A 17,874-nucleotide genomic window follows, 5' to 3' on the forward strand; every position below is an offset into this window, starting at 1 on the left:
GATTTTTTTGTGGCAGACTTCAGTGGCCAAAGGTGTGCAAGGGTTGGCTTCCGTGGCAACATCCATTGCCACAGAATCTGGGTTACATGGGGCCTCAACTATGTAAGAACCTAAATGTTTATATTGCTTAATGTACCATGGGGTTATTTTCCTTTTTGATATTTAAGAAACAAAGTAGAACATTAACAGCTTCTATTAATCGTAGAACAAAAAGCAGATGTAAAATTAACTGTGAGTGGGTTGGTGATAGCAAGTGATGAGGGATAATACTGCGGCGGGGAAATGGATGGATCCCTTAACTGTTCACTTCCAGGCATCTTAATATCTTGTAATTTTTAAAAAATATGTAAAGAAAGTTGTTTTGGGTGTTAGCTGGTTTCATTCTTAATTCACAACGAGTTTAGTGTGTGAGTTTATTGAGCTGGGGAGTAAGCTAGTGAGCAGATCAGGAAAATGCTGGTCTAAGGAAAACTGCAGCAGGAGGAACAAAGCTTTAGTTAAGTGTGAAATGTAATCCCTTCTCAGTGACAAGTAACACAGTGAACTACAAAATATTGGCCTATACATACACACACAAAGTTGGTATGTTGGGGGTTTCTGTTATTTTATTAATACTGGTCAAACAAGGTTACAACCTTTTGCTAAACAACTGTATTTTCCATCTCTATCCAAACTCCAACAGTGATTATCTGCATTAAAGGGAAACTGAAATTACTAGCTCTCTGGTCCTGGTGTCCACTGGAATGTGTAACAGCAAATATATTCCTAATTAAAATATAACTTCAGTAATATTGCTTTAAAAACTCTAGTAGTCTTTATTCCAGCAGTATGTATGTAAATTCTAGCCAACACATCACTAACACCCTATCCCTCAACCCTACCCCAAGCAGAGTTCTGACCCCATAAAGCGGAAGTGCCGGAGGCTCCATGAAATCCATTAGGGACTTTGCTGTTCCTATTGATTTTTGCATGGATGGTGCTCAGATACTCCAGTGACGGGCTATACTATAAAACCCTTAGATATTTTTCCATCTTCCCATCTTTCCTCCGTAGCAGCCCACCCACTATTCCTTCTGCTGTAAACTTGATGCTACAGCAGGTTACCCTAGAATGTAGAAGTATGGTTCCTGACTAGTTTTGCTTCACAGATGCTTAGTTGATTTTCCACAGTTCTCCTGCTAGGAGGATTAATAAAAATAATTATCTTGAAGCAACACTGGTTTGTGAGGTGCAGAGAAAAACTGATTACTTAAAGTGAATTCACTCAGGTAGGAAGCTGTTAGTGCTTAGAATTAGTGAGACTTTTAGGGGCTTGGTATTGTTTCCAGACTTGACATGTTAAACCAATAATTCTTCAGTATTTTTCCACATTTTTTTTTTCTCAATCAGATTAGCTTTGTGCAAGTAATTCTAATGCCTTCTTAAACAATGTGGAGAGAACTAACGATCTGCCTGATCCTGTCTGGTCACATTGTGGACCTAAGTGGCTTAGAGAAGTAGCAGCTTTTGTACTAAGTTTCTGTCCGATTTGAAATCTCTTACGTTTTTTCTTTTTAAAAAGACTTGGAAACTATAAAAGCAGATATAGTTGAGACATTTCATGGTTGTGCAACAGACGTACAAGTTCACATCAGCTAGGATCTCAGAAAAGACTTCTCATAACCTATGTAATTAGTCTAGACTCTAGATCATGATCCTGCAGCTGTGATAGGAAGGACTGAAAACAAACCCCAGAGAAACTCTGATGATAGAAATAGAGGTAAGTGCATAGAAATTAACTAGCAGCACTGCATGAAATCATTCTGAATGCCCAAGGGTGAGTAAACTTGTGCATTTCATCGTTAAACTACAATGTAAAATGCATTTTTCTTTAATATAACTTGTAAAAAGAAGCCAACCTGAAAACTTTCTTACCACTTGAGAGCTGATTGTAAAGGCAGATTTCCTCTTGGACTAAATCAGGATCCCTAATATGCATCAACACAATCAAGAGCTAGGGAACAAATTGCATTGATTGGTCTTGTATCCTATACCCAAACAGTTTAAGGCTAGGTTCTTGCCAGATTTAAATCTGAGTTTAGTGAAGTTAAACCACAAGTGAATTTGGTCCTGTATTTTCAGCTTCTAAAAAGACTTTTTGTGACATAAGTAAACAAAGGGACAGAACTACTAATGACTGTGGAACAAAAACTTCCTGTCTCTGGCCATGTCCACACTAAAAACTTTGGTCAACGCAAGTTACTTTGGCTTTAACTGCTCTGGCTTTATGTAGTGCTTGAGTGTGCGTGCACTTGGCTCCTTTTGTCGGTGTTGTGCATAATCCTCAGGAGTGCCTGCATCATTGCACAGTGCAGTGCACCATGGGTAGATATCCCACTGTCCAACCTGCCTTTGTACAATGCACTGTCTTTAGGGAAGTTTTGGCAATGCATGGTGGGACAAACGAGTAGCGCAGCCATGACTGGGAGCCAGGGGTCAACTTCTAAGCATGCAACTGCCTCCATCCCATACTGTCATTTATATTCCATAACTTTTGCACCTTTAAAAAAAATCCGATGAACGTATGCAGCCCTCCTCGTTGGCCACCATCTCTGACAGAGGCACGAAGCCTGCACGGCTTTGCACTCTTCTCATAAGCTTTTCAAGCACAGGATGCACAATCCTACTGTGTTTGCTGAGCCAAGAAGAACCAAATCTGTGTGGAACGCAGTAAGAACCAATTCAAGGTGGTTGGTGGTATTCATGGAGAAGTTGCAGATGGTGGGGTGCTGCTTCTGGGCCCAAAAAACGAGCACTGACTGGAGGGATCGCATCGTGCTGCAGGCTTGGGAGGACGAGCAGTAGCTGCAGAACTTTCAGATGTGCAACGCACGTTCCTGGAGCTGTGTGCCAAGCTCACCCCGGCCTTCCGGTGCAGGGACATCAAAATGAGAGACGCACTCACAGTGGAGAAGTATGGCGATAGCACTGTGGAAACTTGCAATGCCAGATTGCTCCCAGTCAGTGGGAAATCCTTTTGAAGTTGAAAAATTCACTGTGGGGGGGGGCGTTGTCATGGAATTGTGCAGGGCTATTAATCGTCTCCCGCTGTCTAGAGATGTGATTCTCGCAATATGCAGGCCCGAGTGGATGGATTTGCAGAAGTGGGGTTCTGAACTGTGGTGGGGCAATAGATGGTACACATCTCTATTTTAGCCCCAGATGACCTTGCTACAAAGTACATCAACAGAAGGGGCTACTTTTCTGTGGTTATGGAGGCATTGATGGATTACTGGGCACACTTCACTGACATCAATGTGGGCTGGTAAGAGAAGGTGGGTGACGCTCGCCTCTTTAAGAAAACAGGACTGTTCAGAAAGCTACAAGCAGGGGCTTTCTTTCCCAAGCAGCAGATTACCATTGGTGGTGATCAAATGCCAGTAATGATCCTGGGAGACCTAGCCTTCCCGTGGCTCGTGAAGCCATATACTGGCCACCTCGACAGCGCCAAGGAAAGATTCAACTACCTGCTCAGCAGGTGCAGAATGACAGTTGAATGCGCTTTTGGTAGATCGATGGGATGCCGACGTTTATTTACTCACAAGATTAGATCTCAGTGGGGGAAAAACATTCCAATGGTTGTAGTCCCCTGCTGTGTCCTGCATAATATCTGTGAAGCAAAGGCGGAAAAATTGCTGCCGGTGTGGAGGGTGGTGGTGGAGCAGGTGTCTGCTGAGTTTGAACAGGTTGACGCAAAGGCTATTAGAAAAGCTCGACGCAGATCTACGTAGACCAGGGAGGCATTGAAAGAGAACTTTAACAGTGAACCACAGTAATGCATTGTGGCATACTGTGCTCAACCTGGCCTGGCTGCTTGGGGGCCTGTTAAGAGTTGTGTGGTGCTTGGTGTATATCTGAGAATATAACACTGTCTATCCACCTATTTTGCGGTGTTTGTTGTACACTTATGATTATTTTACTGTCCCTGATTGTATGAGTTGTTACACTGTAACAAGTGTTCTTTCAGAACTGCTAGGCACTCCGCAGCATATATTGTAAACTAATAAAGAAGTATTTATTTTAAAAAATATAATTTTATTCGGTAACTGACATACCCAGGGTACAGTCTGGACTGTTGAACAGCTATGTCTCCTCAGCTGTCTTACACTGCTTTGCTATGAGAGCTGCCACTTCTGGTCTGCACACACAACCTCCAGCATGTACGTTACTCTCAGTTATAGTGTGTGAGTGCTGTAGCCAGCTGCCCTTGAATTACACTGCAAAGTCCCAGTCCCAGACTTTCCCCAGAAATGTATGTCTTGTACTGCCCAGCTCTATCCTGGACAATACTAGCTCATATAAAGTCCATTATTTTATTAATAGAAAATGAGATGCACAAATCCTGTTATTCCAGATGGGGTTTCCCAAACACTTCAATTCAAACACATTGGTTTAGATCAAACAAGTTTATTAGGTACAAAAGGATAGATTTTTTTTTTTTAAATGAATATAAGTAATGAGGCATAAAAGTCAGAATTGGTTACACGAAAAATAAAACTCAACTAATGCCTCACTTAAACTAGAATAAATTCAAAGCCAAGTCTCTCTCTCTCCATGTGTTTCAGCAGCTCTACTGGTTGAACTTCTTTCAGTCAGGATCCCTCCCCCAGTGCAATGCTGCTGCCTTTTGTTCTTCAGGTCTCATGGATGCTGTAGGTAGAGAGAAAGGAAGGAATGATTTGGGGCGTCTGCCCTCCCTTCTTACAGTTTTGTCCCTTGTTCGAGAAGCATCTCCAGCTGAGGTTCAAGAGATAAAACGTCTGTGTGGACGAGAACACCAAGCTCTTTTTAATAAATAGATTTTTTTTTTATCTATGTCCCTTTTCTTGCCATTGAATACCCACTTAAGCATGTATTGGTCCATTTGACTTGCTTATGGCTGGCTGAGGCATCAGCTTGTCTTGTCTCTGAAGAATTGGTGTGGCCACTCCCCAGACGTGGAATATGTCTTAGCAACACAATACAGTGGAATCTGATAAAATGTGTGGGCAACATTGTAAGTTAACAGGACAGTACTGACCAGTGAGTTATGAGTTTTCAAATGATACCTCAAAGGCATACTTGTACAAAGATTATCATAATAGTATGCATGGGCTGAATACATGGATATAGACCATCACAGCAATAAAACCAGTACAAAGAAAAATCTGTGCAACTTGTTTTTTTTTTTTTTTTTTGCTTTTAATGGAACAGACTTTAACAAGGGGAAAGAACTTTCATGTCCATTTTACCTACACATACACTGACCTGTGAGAGTCATGGTTGCTGTATGTGAAGCTGTGATGGTCCTTAATGCTCCCTGGGCTGGTGTGGGAGTGGTAGAGGTAGGGATATGACCCCTGATGCCAGGTGGAATATTGAGGGTAGGTGTAAGGAGGTGCCATAATGGAGTTCACCATTTACTGCAAAGGGAGGCAAGCTCATGATTGTTGAACCTGTAGGTCCAGAAGAGTTCGCAGCATCCATGTTTGCTGCTGCTGAAGCCCATTTGTGTCCTGGTGCATCTCCCTCTCTTTTCCTGCTGGGACCCCCAGGCCTTTCTCCTGTCTCCTTTCTTCCAGCTATCTGGAGGTTAGGTTCATCCTCCAGGTCCTCTGCTAACAGTCTGATGCAGCACTGTCTTGCAGTATCTCATTGAACATGTCATCCTGAAGCCTCTTCATTCTCCTCCTTATCTGGCTCAGGCATTCCATGGGTGTGAAGGGAAAGACCCTCAAGTCCGCAATGGCAGCAGCTGCAGATAAAACATTGTCGTGGAATGCTATGGAAAGCAAAACTTAAGATTCAGAACTCCCTTCCTTAGCTCCCACAAAGTTTTAAACAAGACATGCTCATTGACATGTCTGCTTTGGAGTGCTTGTGTATGGCACCACTCACAGCTCCAGCCATGGTGAGTACAGCCCACCAAGGGTGAGGGAAATGAGGGAATTTCTTGGTTGCATGAAACTATAAGTCTAGGGCAATAGCACTGAATATTGGCACCCTTTTCCACAGTGGGGGTGATTTTAGCTGATGTCCCTCTCTAGAGGGAAACAAAGGCACAAGAGAGCACAGCTGTTGATGATGTCCCAAAGTCACCTGGGCCCATGTGCTGCTAGCCTTCTTACTGCAATGGTGCCTGCTGAAGTTATCGCTGACTGAAGTTATCGTATACAGAAAGTGTCCTGCTGTGGAGGAAGAAATAAGGCAGCCCTCCCTAGAAACCTTTGGGGGAAGTTTGCAGTGTGCATCCATGAAAATTGCATCAAGATATCTCAGGAGGATTCAAGGGATATAAACAAACTGCTCCCCGTGGTGTCCCCCCACCCTCCTGCCTATCTCCACAGAGAATGAAAAGCAGATAACTGTGCTATCTCTTTTTGTTGTATCACTTCCTCTTCTGGTACGAGAAAATTAATGCAAGTAGATAGCTATGTCCTATTAAGTTGGGATTGCCATCACTTTAATGGGAAATAAATTTACACACTTATCCGAGGTTCCTTCCTCTGGAGTGGGCTCGCTGATGCTTGACTAGACTGCAGTGAGTGGAGTCTCAAACAGATCCTGGTTCATGACCTAGCTGGACCACCTAGTTGCATGTCCCGCATCCTCCTCCTTGTGCTCATTGTTCATACCAGGGGCCTGTGACCTGGGCTTCCTGGAGTGGTCTGTGGGATGGTAGTGGGGTCTCCACAAAATACGGCATACAGCTCTTTGTAAAAGCAGCTGGTCTGCAGCTTAGCATCAGATTGACTGTTGGCCTTCCTGACCTTCTGATACACCTGGTGCAATTCCTTTGCTTTCATGTGGCACTGCTGCTCGTGCCTGTCATACCCCTTTCTCCTGCATTCCCCTGTGCAATCTGCTCATAGATGTCCATGTTTCTATGGCTGGTCAGTAGCTGTTTGCACAGCCTCTTCTCCTCACAGACCCAGGAGATCCAATGTCTACTCCACGCTGGAGTGCATTGGGAACATGGAGCTGGCACAGTCAGTTGGGCAGTTGCACACAACAGTGGAGATCTGCTAGTTGTGGTAGTCAAGCTGGACAATCAAGGAAAAGGCAAGGGTCTTTAAAGGGGAGTGCAGTCTTCTGATTTCCATGACCCTTGGGCAGTGGAGTTCACAACCGTAACTGGAACACTCAGCTCCTGGCATTGTGGGACAGCTGCTAGAGGGCTGTTAGGGTTGACATAAGTAATGAAGTGTCTATCCTGAGGTCAGTGCAGCACAAGCACATCGACCATGGCTCAATGCTGGTTGGAGAGATGGTGTTACTGTAATGGGGCAGTTACATCGGTGGGAGGCACGCACGGTTATGTTGACGCAAAGCTGCTTACGTTGACCTAACTTTGTAGTGTAGACCAGGCCAATGTAAACGAAGGGATCTTTTTAATAACCCCTTCCCCCCCCCCCCCAAAATGGGAAAGAATAAGTTGTGCAATAGACTTTCCACCTCTTCTTTTCCAAACGCAAAATGTTTATTGAATCACAGGCCAAACTTGACTAGCCAGAACCTCTAAACGTTGGACTGTGTATGTCAGGTAACTTCAGGATAGATTGTAGTGCTACCACTTCAACTGAATGCTTCTAGTTATATGGTGCTTTCATTCTCAGGTGTTTGATGCTGGTGAGTTTTTTGGAATAATGCAAGTAGAGGAGGTGGAGGAGGAAGAAGATGATAATGAAGAAATTGAAGGTGAATTGAAAAAGAAACCAAATCCTGGAAACGAACTCTGTTACAAAGTTATCGTAACAAATGAGAATGGGCTACAAGCAGCAAATCCCAATAGGTAGGTTCTAGTCTTCGGATTTATTCCAAATCTCCTTATTTGAATAACCTTCACTCCTGAAGTGATTAAGTGTCACTTGTTCTGAAACTTGTTGGTTTAACTGCCTTCCCATAATTATTCTTTACTGAAGAATTTAATGCTCAGAAAGATGAACTGTCTGCATCTTGTAAAATGAGCCTCACAAATGGTATTTGATTGTGTGATCCTAGACACCCCTGTATTCATACCTTACACACTACTTGAATGATATCTGGACAATATAAGCCTTGTGAGGTATCCTTTAATAACCCACGGGTCAGTAACATCACTGTGAAATGTATGTGAGAACGCTATATGTGGAATTACATATAGTCACGGATATTACACTTTAAAGTCTGTGACCAAAAGATGTTTAAACCAGGAATGTCAGGAGGAGTTGATAAATAACCTCTTCCTTTTTTTTTTTTTTTTTTTTTTTTTGGAGAAATCCTAACCTCTCATGCCAGGGTGTGGCCAAATTTGGTGTGCTATTCATCTGTATCAAAGATTGCAGAAAGAAACCATTGCATTGTAAAAATCATCGGTGGGGGGTGGGGGAGACAGCATGAAGTCTCACCAGACCGCATGGTGCCCACACCCAGCAGGGACAAGCAACTTCATCTTGGGATGCATTTCAAAGGTTTACTGGACTATACGCAGAGGGGAACAAATCCTTAAGTTATCCTTCACCCGAGGAGACCAGGAAAGCCAGCATCTTGGACTGTGTGAGGATCCTGGCTAAGAGCTAGTCAGCTGTTTCTTCAGTCTTCCTTTTCAAGCAACTACCTCGAATAAAGACTAACTTATTAATGTAGGTCTTAGCTATTGGAAAAAGCATTTTTACTTGTTTGTAACCCTTTCTGTCTTAACTCCCTATACTTGTGTGACAGGCATCGGTCGGTCCTCCGAGCCCCTAGGGGCGATGGAGAGCAATGGTCTCCGTGGCAGGCCTCGGCCCCACCTCCCGGGCGTTGGGGAATTAGCGGGAAGGTGTGCCAGCCGGAGTCAGTAGCCGGCACTCCCCTGCCTGAGGGGAATGCAAGAGTCAGTAGCACGCCCCTCAGGCAGGGGAGCGCCAGCAAGAGTCAGTAGCGCACCCCTCAGGCAGGGGAGCGCCGGGGTAGGGGAACGCAGGCCCACCCAACTCCACTGCGTTCTAGCCCAGGGCCCTGACAGTGGCGGGAGGCGAAGGTCCCGCCGCTGGGTCAGTGGGGCAATCCGCACCCGCTGACCAAACACACCCACCCCCCAGTGTAGTTGGGCCCCTGGGCTACTTCCTACCCGGTCTCTCTCAGGCGGGAAGCTCCGGATCCTCCATCTCCTCCGGGTAATCCACTGTGGGCAGCTCCGGTTCCTTCGGGTATTCCGCTGCGGGCCACCCCCGCTCCCCCTCGGTATTGGACTCACGCTGGCCCGGGCTGCAGTCAGGCCCCTCCAGGTCCTCTGGGTATTCAGCGGCCGGCAGCCCTGGTTGCCACAGGCCTTCCCCCCGGTCAGGCTCCTCCTTGCCCAGGTCTTCGCCTGGTTCAGTAGCAGGATCGCGAGGGAGCAGCCTGTGTCTGTCTCCCTCCCTGGTGCTCTCCTCACTGGGCAGAGGGCCCTGCCCTTTACTTCCTGTCCCACCCTTCCCCTTCCAGGGATTGGCGGAAACTTGGCCTGGCCCCGCCCACTCAGGCTCAGAGGGTGGCTCTTTACCCTCTGATTCGGAGGGGAGCCACCCTGGCTCCCTACATACCCCACCCCTCAAATCCAGCTCCCGATCTTCGGAGCTGGCGTCCCCACCTTCTCCAAGGTGGGATAGGAAATCCGCATTGGCGTTGTCTCGTCCCGCCCGATGGTGGATCGTGAAGGCATAGGGCTGCAGAGTGAGATACCATCGCATCAGCCTGGCATTATTGTCCTTCATCTTATTGAGCCATTTCAGGGGTGCGTGGTCCATAACCAGTATAAAGGGGGCCCCAAGGAAGTAGTAGCGGAGAGCATCGACTGCCCACTTAACGGCTAGGACCTCTTTCTCCACGATGGAGTAGTTCCGTTCTCTGGGGAACAGCTTCCGACTGAGGTAAACAATCGGGTGTTCCTCCCCATCCACCTCCTGTGAGAGGACCGCCCCAAGCCCAACGCCTGAGGCATCTGTCTGGACAATAAAGTCACGATGAAAGTCGGGGCTGAAGAGTATTGGATCGCTACACAGCCATTCTTTGATGGTTCGAAAGGCCGTCTCGCACTCGTTGGACCAATGCACCCGGCGGGGACTGTCCTTGGTCAAGAGCTCCGTTAGCGGGGCTGTAATGCTTGCGAAGTGGGGCACAAACCGCCAGTAATAACCAGCTAAGCCCAAAAATTGACGTACTTGCCTCTTCGTGGTCGGCACCGGACATTCCTGAAGTGCTTGGACCTTCCCGATGAGGGGGCGGACCTGTCCCCGGCCCAAGGTGTACCCCAGGTAAGTGGTTTCCTCCCGCCCGATTCGGCATTTTTTCGGGTTGGCTGTCAGCCCGGCTGCACGGAGGTCCCAGAGGACTGCCGCTAGTTGGTTAAGATGCTCCTCCCAGTTATTGCCATAGGTGACCACATCGTCCAGGTAGGCCACCGCATATTTCGTGTGTGGTTGGAACACCCGGTCTATCAAACGCTGGAAGGTTGCCGGGGCCCTATGTAGGCCGAAAGGCATCTGGGTGAAATGGTATAACCCGGAAGGGGTGGCAAACGCGGTCTTCTCCTTGGACCCCAGGTCCAAGGGTATCTGCCAGTACCCTTTGGTGAGGTCTAAAGTGGTGATAAACAGGCCTTCCCGAGCCGGTCGAGGAGCTCGTTGACACGGGGCATCAGATAAATGTAAAATTTTGAGATGGCGTTGACCCTCTGGAAGGCAATGCAAAACCGCCGGCTCCCATCGGGCTTCAGTACGAGGACAACGGGGCTTTGGTACGAGGATGACGGGGCTCTGGGAGGGCTCAATAACACCCAGCTCCAACATCGCCTGGACTTCCTCCTCTACAGCCTCCCACATTTGCCTCAGCAATGGCCGGGTTGTCTCTCGGACCACCACCCTGGGTTCCGTCTGGATCACATGGTAGGTGAGCGTAGTCCGCCCGGGTTTCGTGGTGAACGTCTTGGGGAACACCCTCACTAAGCAGAGTGCCTGTTCTTGCTGCTCGACGGTGAGTGTGTCTGCTAGCTGGGGTTCACCATTATCCGACTCCTCAGGTGGTTGGGGCCCCAGTTCCGGTTCGGGGGGATATGGGGCCACTATGAGCCCTTCCCAGTCCTGCCAAGGTTTTAAGAGGTTCACATGATAAATCTGCTTTTCCTTACGGCGACCAGGTTGCCGAATCTCATAAGTTACCGGCCCTACCTGGCGGAGGACCTCATACAGACCCTGCCAGCGGGCAAAAAGCTTTGATTCCTCCGAGGGGAGCAGGAGGAGTACTCGGTCCCCTGGTCCGAATGATCGAGCCTGGGCGCTCCGATTGTAGTGTTGCTCCTGGGCTCTTTGGGCGGTGTTTAAGTTCTCCCTCGCAAGCTCGCCCGCCCGCGCCAGCTGCCCCTGCAGTTGTAAGACATATTGCGAGAGACCCTGTGTTGCGGATGGGTTGTGTTCCCAAGTCTCCCTCAAGAGGTCCAACACCCCGCGGGGTCGCCGCCCATAGAGGAGCTCGAATGGGGAGAACTTCGTGGATGCCTGTGGGACTTCTCAAATAGCCAGTAGTAAAGGAGGGAGCAGCTGGTCCCACTGGCAGAGATCCTGGGTGGGGAAAACACCGCAACATCCCCTTCAGGGTCCGGTTGAACCGCTCCAACCAATCCGTCAGTCTGGGGATGGTAGACCGAGGTCTGCAGTTTCTTAATCCCCAATAGGGCACATACCTGGCGGAACAGCTTAGATGTGAAGTTGGTCTCTTGATCAGTGAGTATCTCCCATGGGAGGCCCACCCTTGCGAAGATCTTCATGAGCTCCGCAGCGATAGTGCGGGCAGTGATACTTCTTAAGGGGATGGCCTCCGGGAAGCGGGTGGCATAGTCCATCAGGACGAGGATGTATTGATGGCCTGCCATGCTTTTTGGGAAAGGCCCGACCAGGTCCATTGCTGTCCGCTCAAATGGTACACCTACGACTGGTAACGGGACCAGGGGGGCCTTCCGTACCCCGGCCGGGGCTGCATGTTGGCAGTCCGGGCACGACGCACAATACTCCTTCACCTCACGGCGGACGCTGGGCCAGAAGAACCTGACCAGGACCCTGGCCACAGTTTTTTCCTGCCCTAAATGGCCGGCATCCGGGATGTCATGTGCAAGCTTCAGGACACCCAGACGATGGATGCGGGGGACCACGAGTTGGGTCCGGACCTCTTGGGTCTGGGGGTCTCGGTCAAGGCGGTAGAGCCGATCGTGGTTGAGTTCAAACCTGGGCCACTGGGTGGTGCGCTGCGCCTCCACGACCTCACCATCCACCCGGGCCAGCTGCTCGTAGGCAAACCGGAGTGTAGGATCCTCCCTTTGATCTCAGCTAAAGTCTACCAGGTCAGGAGGGGGACCCGCTATTTCCAGGCCCTCCTGCCCGGGGGTGGGGCCTGGTTCCGCTCCAGGGTCGGAGCTCAAGTCAGGTCCTGTCCTCTTCTCAGGCGGGGCTACCTCGAACGCCTCTTTGGTGGGTAGGGATTGGAGCATCTCGACGAAGTCTGGCCAGTCCCGGTCCAGGATCACTGGATAGGCGAGAGATGACGCCACCGCCACATTCATTAACTGCGTTACTCCATGCACCGTAATGGGGACCCGCACCGTGGGGTACGATTTTACATCTCTGTGGATGCACTGAATCCGTACTTCCCCGACGGTCCGCTGGGGGTCCGAGAAGAGCGCCTGGCGGACAAGGGTCTACCCACAGCCCGAATTGACTAGACCCACCACGGGGACCCCGGCGACTTCCATGGGAGCTGTCAGTTTGGCCACAGAGGGCAGACGGGCCCTTCGCTCCCCGGCGCACACCAGGCCAAAGTTGCAGTCCATTGCCGGACAGCCCCGTTGCAGATGCCCATACTCGCCACATCGGAAACAAGTTCCTACTTCTGGGCACGCCGGCCGCGTGGGGGCACCAGTGGGGCCACAGAGTGGGCTGGGGCTTGGTGGTCGGGTTAAGCGTCCAGGGCCGGAGAGTGGTGTTGACTCGGGCCGTCAGGAAAACTCGGCCCTGCCGCCTTCTGGTCGTCGGGTATGGTGGGGTGCATTGGTTTGGGAGGTGGGCCCCCTCCGTTCAAGTTTCTGTGCATTGGGTCCAGGGTTTGCGGGGCGGGTGGCTGGTCCTATCGGGGCCTCAGCCTCGAGAAAGTCCTCCATACGCGCGACAGCTGAGCTCATACTTTGTGGCCGGTGCCTTAACACCCAAGCCCTCCCCTGGGGTGGGAGGATGTGCACGAATTGCTCGAGGATGACCTGTTCTGTCACCTCAGCTGCGGTTCGACGCTCAGGTTGGAGCCATCAGGTACCCGCGTCCTTCAGTTCCTGGGCCACCGCCCGGGGTCTGGCACCCAGTGGGTAGACCTTTTCCCGAAACAGTCGCCAAAAGGTTTCCGGGGTAATGTCGAAGGCATCCAAGATAGCCGCTTTCACACAAGCATAAATGCGGTCCTTATCATCTGGGAGCCCACGATAAGCCTTCTGGGCTAGCCCTGTCAGATATGGGGCGAGGAGTGTCGCCCATTGGTCAGGCGCCCAACCAGCCACTGAGGCCACCCGCTCGAAGATCACTAGGTAGGCTTCTGGGTCATCCTCGGGCCCCATCTTGGCCAGACGGCTCGGTGGGACGGGAGGGGTCGGGGTGGCTGCCCGCTCTGGTTGAGCGCCACCATGGCCCGACCACAGGGTTGCAAGCTGCTGGAAGCACTGGGTTTATTGTTCCTGGTGCTGGGCCCCCAGGGTTTGGAGCAACTGCTGCTGGTGGGTGCCCAGCTGTTGCACGAGTTGGTGCTGTTGCTGGCTCTCAGTCAGGAACTTGATGATAAGCCTTTCCATCTCCATCTTTCCAATAGGGGAGCTTCAGAGGCGCCCTCGGACTCACCCCTTTCAGCAGGGGTTGGGATCGCCTGCCCGCATTCTCCACCACTTGTGACAGGCGTCAGTCGGTCCTCCGAGCCCCTAGGGGCGCTGGAGAGCAGTGGTCTCCATGGCAGGCCTCGGCCCCACCTCCCAGGCGTTGGGGAATTAGCGGGAAGGTGTGCCGGCCGGAGTCAGTAGCGCATCCCTCAGGCAGGGGAGCGCCGGGTAGGGGAACGCAGGCCCACCCAACTCGACTGCATTCCAGCCCAGGGCCCTGACAGTGGTGGGAGGCGAAGGTCCCACCACTGGGTCAGCAGGGCAATCCGCACCCGCTGACCAAACACACCCACCCCCCAGTGTAGTTGGGCCCCTGGGCTACTTCCTACCCGTTATCTCTCAGGCAGGTCGCTCCGGTCCCTCCATCTTCTCCGGGTAATCCACTGCGGGCAGCTCCGGCTCCTCCGAGTATTCCGCTGCGGGCCACCCCCGCTCCCCCTCGGTATTGGACTCACGCTGGCCCGGGCTGCAGTCAAGCCCCTCCAGGTCCTCTGGGTATTCAGCGGCCGGCAGCCCTGGTTGCCACACGCCTTCCCCCCCCGGTCAGGCTCCTCCTTGCCTAGGGCTTCGCCTGGGTCAGCAGTAGGATCGCAAGGGAGCAGCCTGTGTCTGTCTCCCTCCCTGGTGCTCTCCTCACTGGGCAGAGGGCCCCGCCCTTTGTACTTCCTGTCCCACCCTTCCCCTTCCGAGGATTGGCGGAAACTTGGCCTGGCCCTGCCCACTCAGGCTCAGAGGGTGGCTCTTTCCCCTCTGGTTCGGAGGGGAGCCACCGCGGCTCCCTACAACTTGGTATCACTGAAACCTATGACTTCTTGTTTAATAAGCTTGTCTAACTTTTAATATACACTAATTCAGTACTGTGATTGAAATAAATGTTTGTCAACCCCCAATTAAATTAATGAGCTGAAATATATTGAGTCTTTAAAGGAGCAACAAACTTCATATCTTCTGGGAATGTGCAGTGATGGGGCTATGCATAGCAGAGACACATCTCTATGGAGCTCAGGGGCTGGAATTCAGTGACTGTTACTGTGAACCTAGGAAAGGTTAAGACTGGTAGAGTCTGGAGGAATTTTCTAGTGAGGAAGACTGGTGTGGGAGGGAGGTGACACACAGCTCACTCTTGCTGAGGCAGCGAGGTAGCACTGTGTCCCAAAGCTCTGGGTGTTACAGGTTGCAAGGATCACTGTTGTCTCTCTTTAGAATGTAGGAGGGCATGATCAGAAATCAGAATTTACGAACTGGGGAGCAGAGACTACTGGATAGCTAGTTGGTAGTCTCTGTTCTGTTATGAATAGCAGACAGTTGTCCATGATCAGTTACAGTTGTCTTCACAGCAGTTTCATCATTAGAGCCCTGCAAATCCACGGATATCCATTTTATATCTGTGGATAGCTGCAAATGTGGATATCTGTGGGCCATTTTTGCAGCTCGTGGATTGAATATGGATGCAAATTTTGTATGGCGCAGGTCTCTAAATATAGGATCTCAAAGGCTATATTTCCCCCATGCTGACTTACGCTGCAGAAGCAGCAGCCTTCCTCTCCAATGGACCTGATAGGGCAATGAAGTCTAGAGAGGTTTCCTAAATTGCTTGGCTGCTTAAAACGCCTAGATAGGAGCATGGGGGCTTTTGCTGCCTGTCTTGAGCTATCACCTCCCCTTTCCCTGGATAGGGAGGGGAAGAGGGAATGTAGGATCTCTAAGGTGGGGAAGCAGCCTAAACTTGCCAAGGCAGCCCCCCAGCAAAGCATATATTTAATTCTGTTGCCTGTTTATTTCTTTAAGCCCTGTTGCTTGTTTGGGGGCTTTGGAGGGGGGAAGCTTCTGCTTTAGCAAGCCTATATTGGCTTCTTTGTGTATGTAATTGCCCATTCATTTAAATGAAGTAGCCTGTAGCTTTGTCATTGAAGTGTGTGGCTTGTTTTTGTCTTGGTGATTGGCAGTGGGCAGTGCCTCCAAAATGAGATTGGCTTGGTTTGGGCTTGCTATGAAAAGGCAGTGCAGTAGTTGTAGACCTGGGAGCATATGTGCTTCACACAACTGCTTCCTGCCTTTTTAGATCTCTAGTTCCAGAAGAGGTGGAAGTACAGCCAGTGTGGCGTAATGAGAGGTTTGTATCTCAACAAAGCTCTGCAACTGGGAACATACAACCTAGAAACCCAAACTGGACAGTCTCTACGTAAAAGAATAAATGGACACAAATCAGACGTCAAGAATTATAACATTCAAAAACCATTCAATCTCTCTGGTCACTCAATTACAGACCTAAAAGTGGCAATTTCAACAAAAAAACCTTCAGAAACAGACTCCAACGAGAGACTGCTGAATTGGAATTAATTTGCAAACTGGACACCATTAACTTAAGCTTGAATAAAGTCTGGGAGTGGATGTGTCATTACACAAAGTAAAACTATTTCCCCATGTTTATTTTTCCCCTTACTGTTCCTCAGACGTTCTTGTCAATTGCTGGAAATGGTCCACCTTGATTATCACGACAAAAGTTTTTTTTGTTTTTGTTTTTTTTCTCTCCTCCTGGTAATAGCTCACCTTACCTGATCACTCTCGTTACAGTGTGTATGGTAACACCCATTATTTCATGTTCTCTGTGTATATAAAATCTCCCCACTGGATTTTCCATTGCATGGATCCAGTGAAGTGAGCTGTAGCTCATGGAAGCTTATGCTCAAATAAATTTGTTAGTCTCGAAGGTGCCACAAGTACTCCTTGTCTTGTTGCGGATACAGACTTTCATGGCTGCTACTCTGAAACCTGTCCTTATGCAAGGCACTGAATTTAGCCTTATGGAGTGGAAATCCATGAACTTAATGGAAAAAACTCACAGATACAGACAGACATCATCTTCCTTTCCAAATGCAAACAGGTGGACATCATACCAAAAGGACTGAAGGTAAAAAATCCATTACAATCTACAAACCACACAGACTGTGCTGACAGATTGTGCCACACGCACTCAAAGAAACTGCGGAACCGCCTGATCAACATCCTATACAGCAAATGGGAAAAATTAAGAATGAGCTCTCAAAACTGGATATTCTCCTTTAAAAAAAAAAAACAAAAAAAACCCAACCCTCCGCACAAACTTTCTCGTGGCTGGACTTTACAAAAACTAGACAAGCCATTTACAACACACGCTTTGCTTCCCTGCAAAAGAAAAAGGACACTAAACTACAACATGCCACAAGGGGCCACAACAGTGGTTCCCTTAACCCACCCAGCAATATTGTTAATCTATCCTGCTATACTTTTAGGACAGACGCTTCTGCTGGGCTATCTCAGGGCCTCACCTTCTGCCCTTCCACCCCCACAAACATGATACAGTTCTGGGGTGACCTAGAATCCTATTTTCAACATCTCCGACTCAAAGAATATTTCCAACACACCTCTGAACAACATACTAATCCACAGAGACCTTCCTACCAACACTACAAAAAGAAGGATTCTGGGTGGACTCCTCCTGAAGGTCAAAACAACAGACTGGACTTCTACATAGAGTGCTTCTGCCGACATGTACGGGCTGAAATTGTGGAAAAGCAGCATCACTTGCCCCATAACCTCAGCCGTGCAGAACACAATGTCACCCGCAGCCTCAGAAACAACTCTGACGACATAATCAAAAAGGCTGACAAAGGAGGTGCTGTCGTCATCATGAATAGGTCGGAATATGAACAAGAGCCTGCTAGGCAGCTCTCCAACACCACGTTCTACAAGCCATTACTCTCTGATCGCACTGAGGGTTACCAAAAGAAACTACACCATCTGCTCAAGCAACTCCCTGAAAAAGTACAAGAACAAATCTGCACAGACACACCCCTAGAACCCAAGCAGGGCTATTCTGCCTGCTAACCAAGATCCGTAAATCTGGAAATCCTGGATGCCCCATCATCTCAGGTATTGGCATACTGACAGCAGGATTGTCTGGCTATGTAGAC

General features: G+C 49.3%; 1 protein-coding gene across 2 annotated transcripts in view; it reads left to right on the plus strand.

Moving 5' to 3' along the window:
- The window catches only part of TTLL12 (tubulin tyrosine ligase like 12), a 66,793-nt gene that overhangs the window by 9,882 nt on the left and 39,037 nt on the right, over nt 1–17,874 (plus strand). For both annotated transcript variants that reach the window (XM_073316866.1, XM_073316858.1), the window contains exon 2: nt 7,635–7,810. In XM_073316866.1, the coding sequence (XP_073172967.1) occupies nt 7,635–7,810 (176 nt within the window). The remainder of the gene's footprint in view (nt 1–7,634; nt 7,811–17,874) is intronic.

This window comes from Lepidochelys kempii, chromosome 1 (assembly GCF_965140265.1).
Source record: "Lepidochelys kempii isolate rLepKem1 chromosome 1, rLepKem1.hap2, whole genome shotgun sequence".
NCBI lineage: Eukaryota > Metazoa > Chordata > Testudines > Cheloniidae > Lepidochelys > Lepidochelys kempii.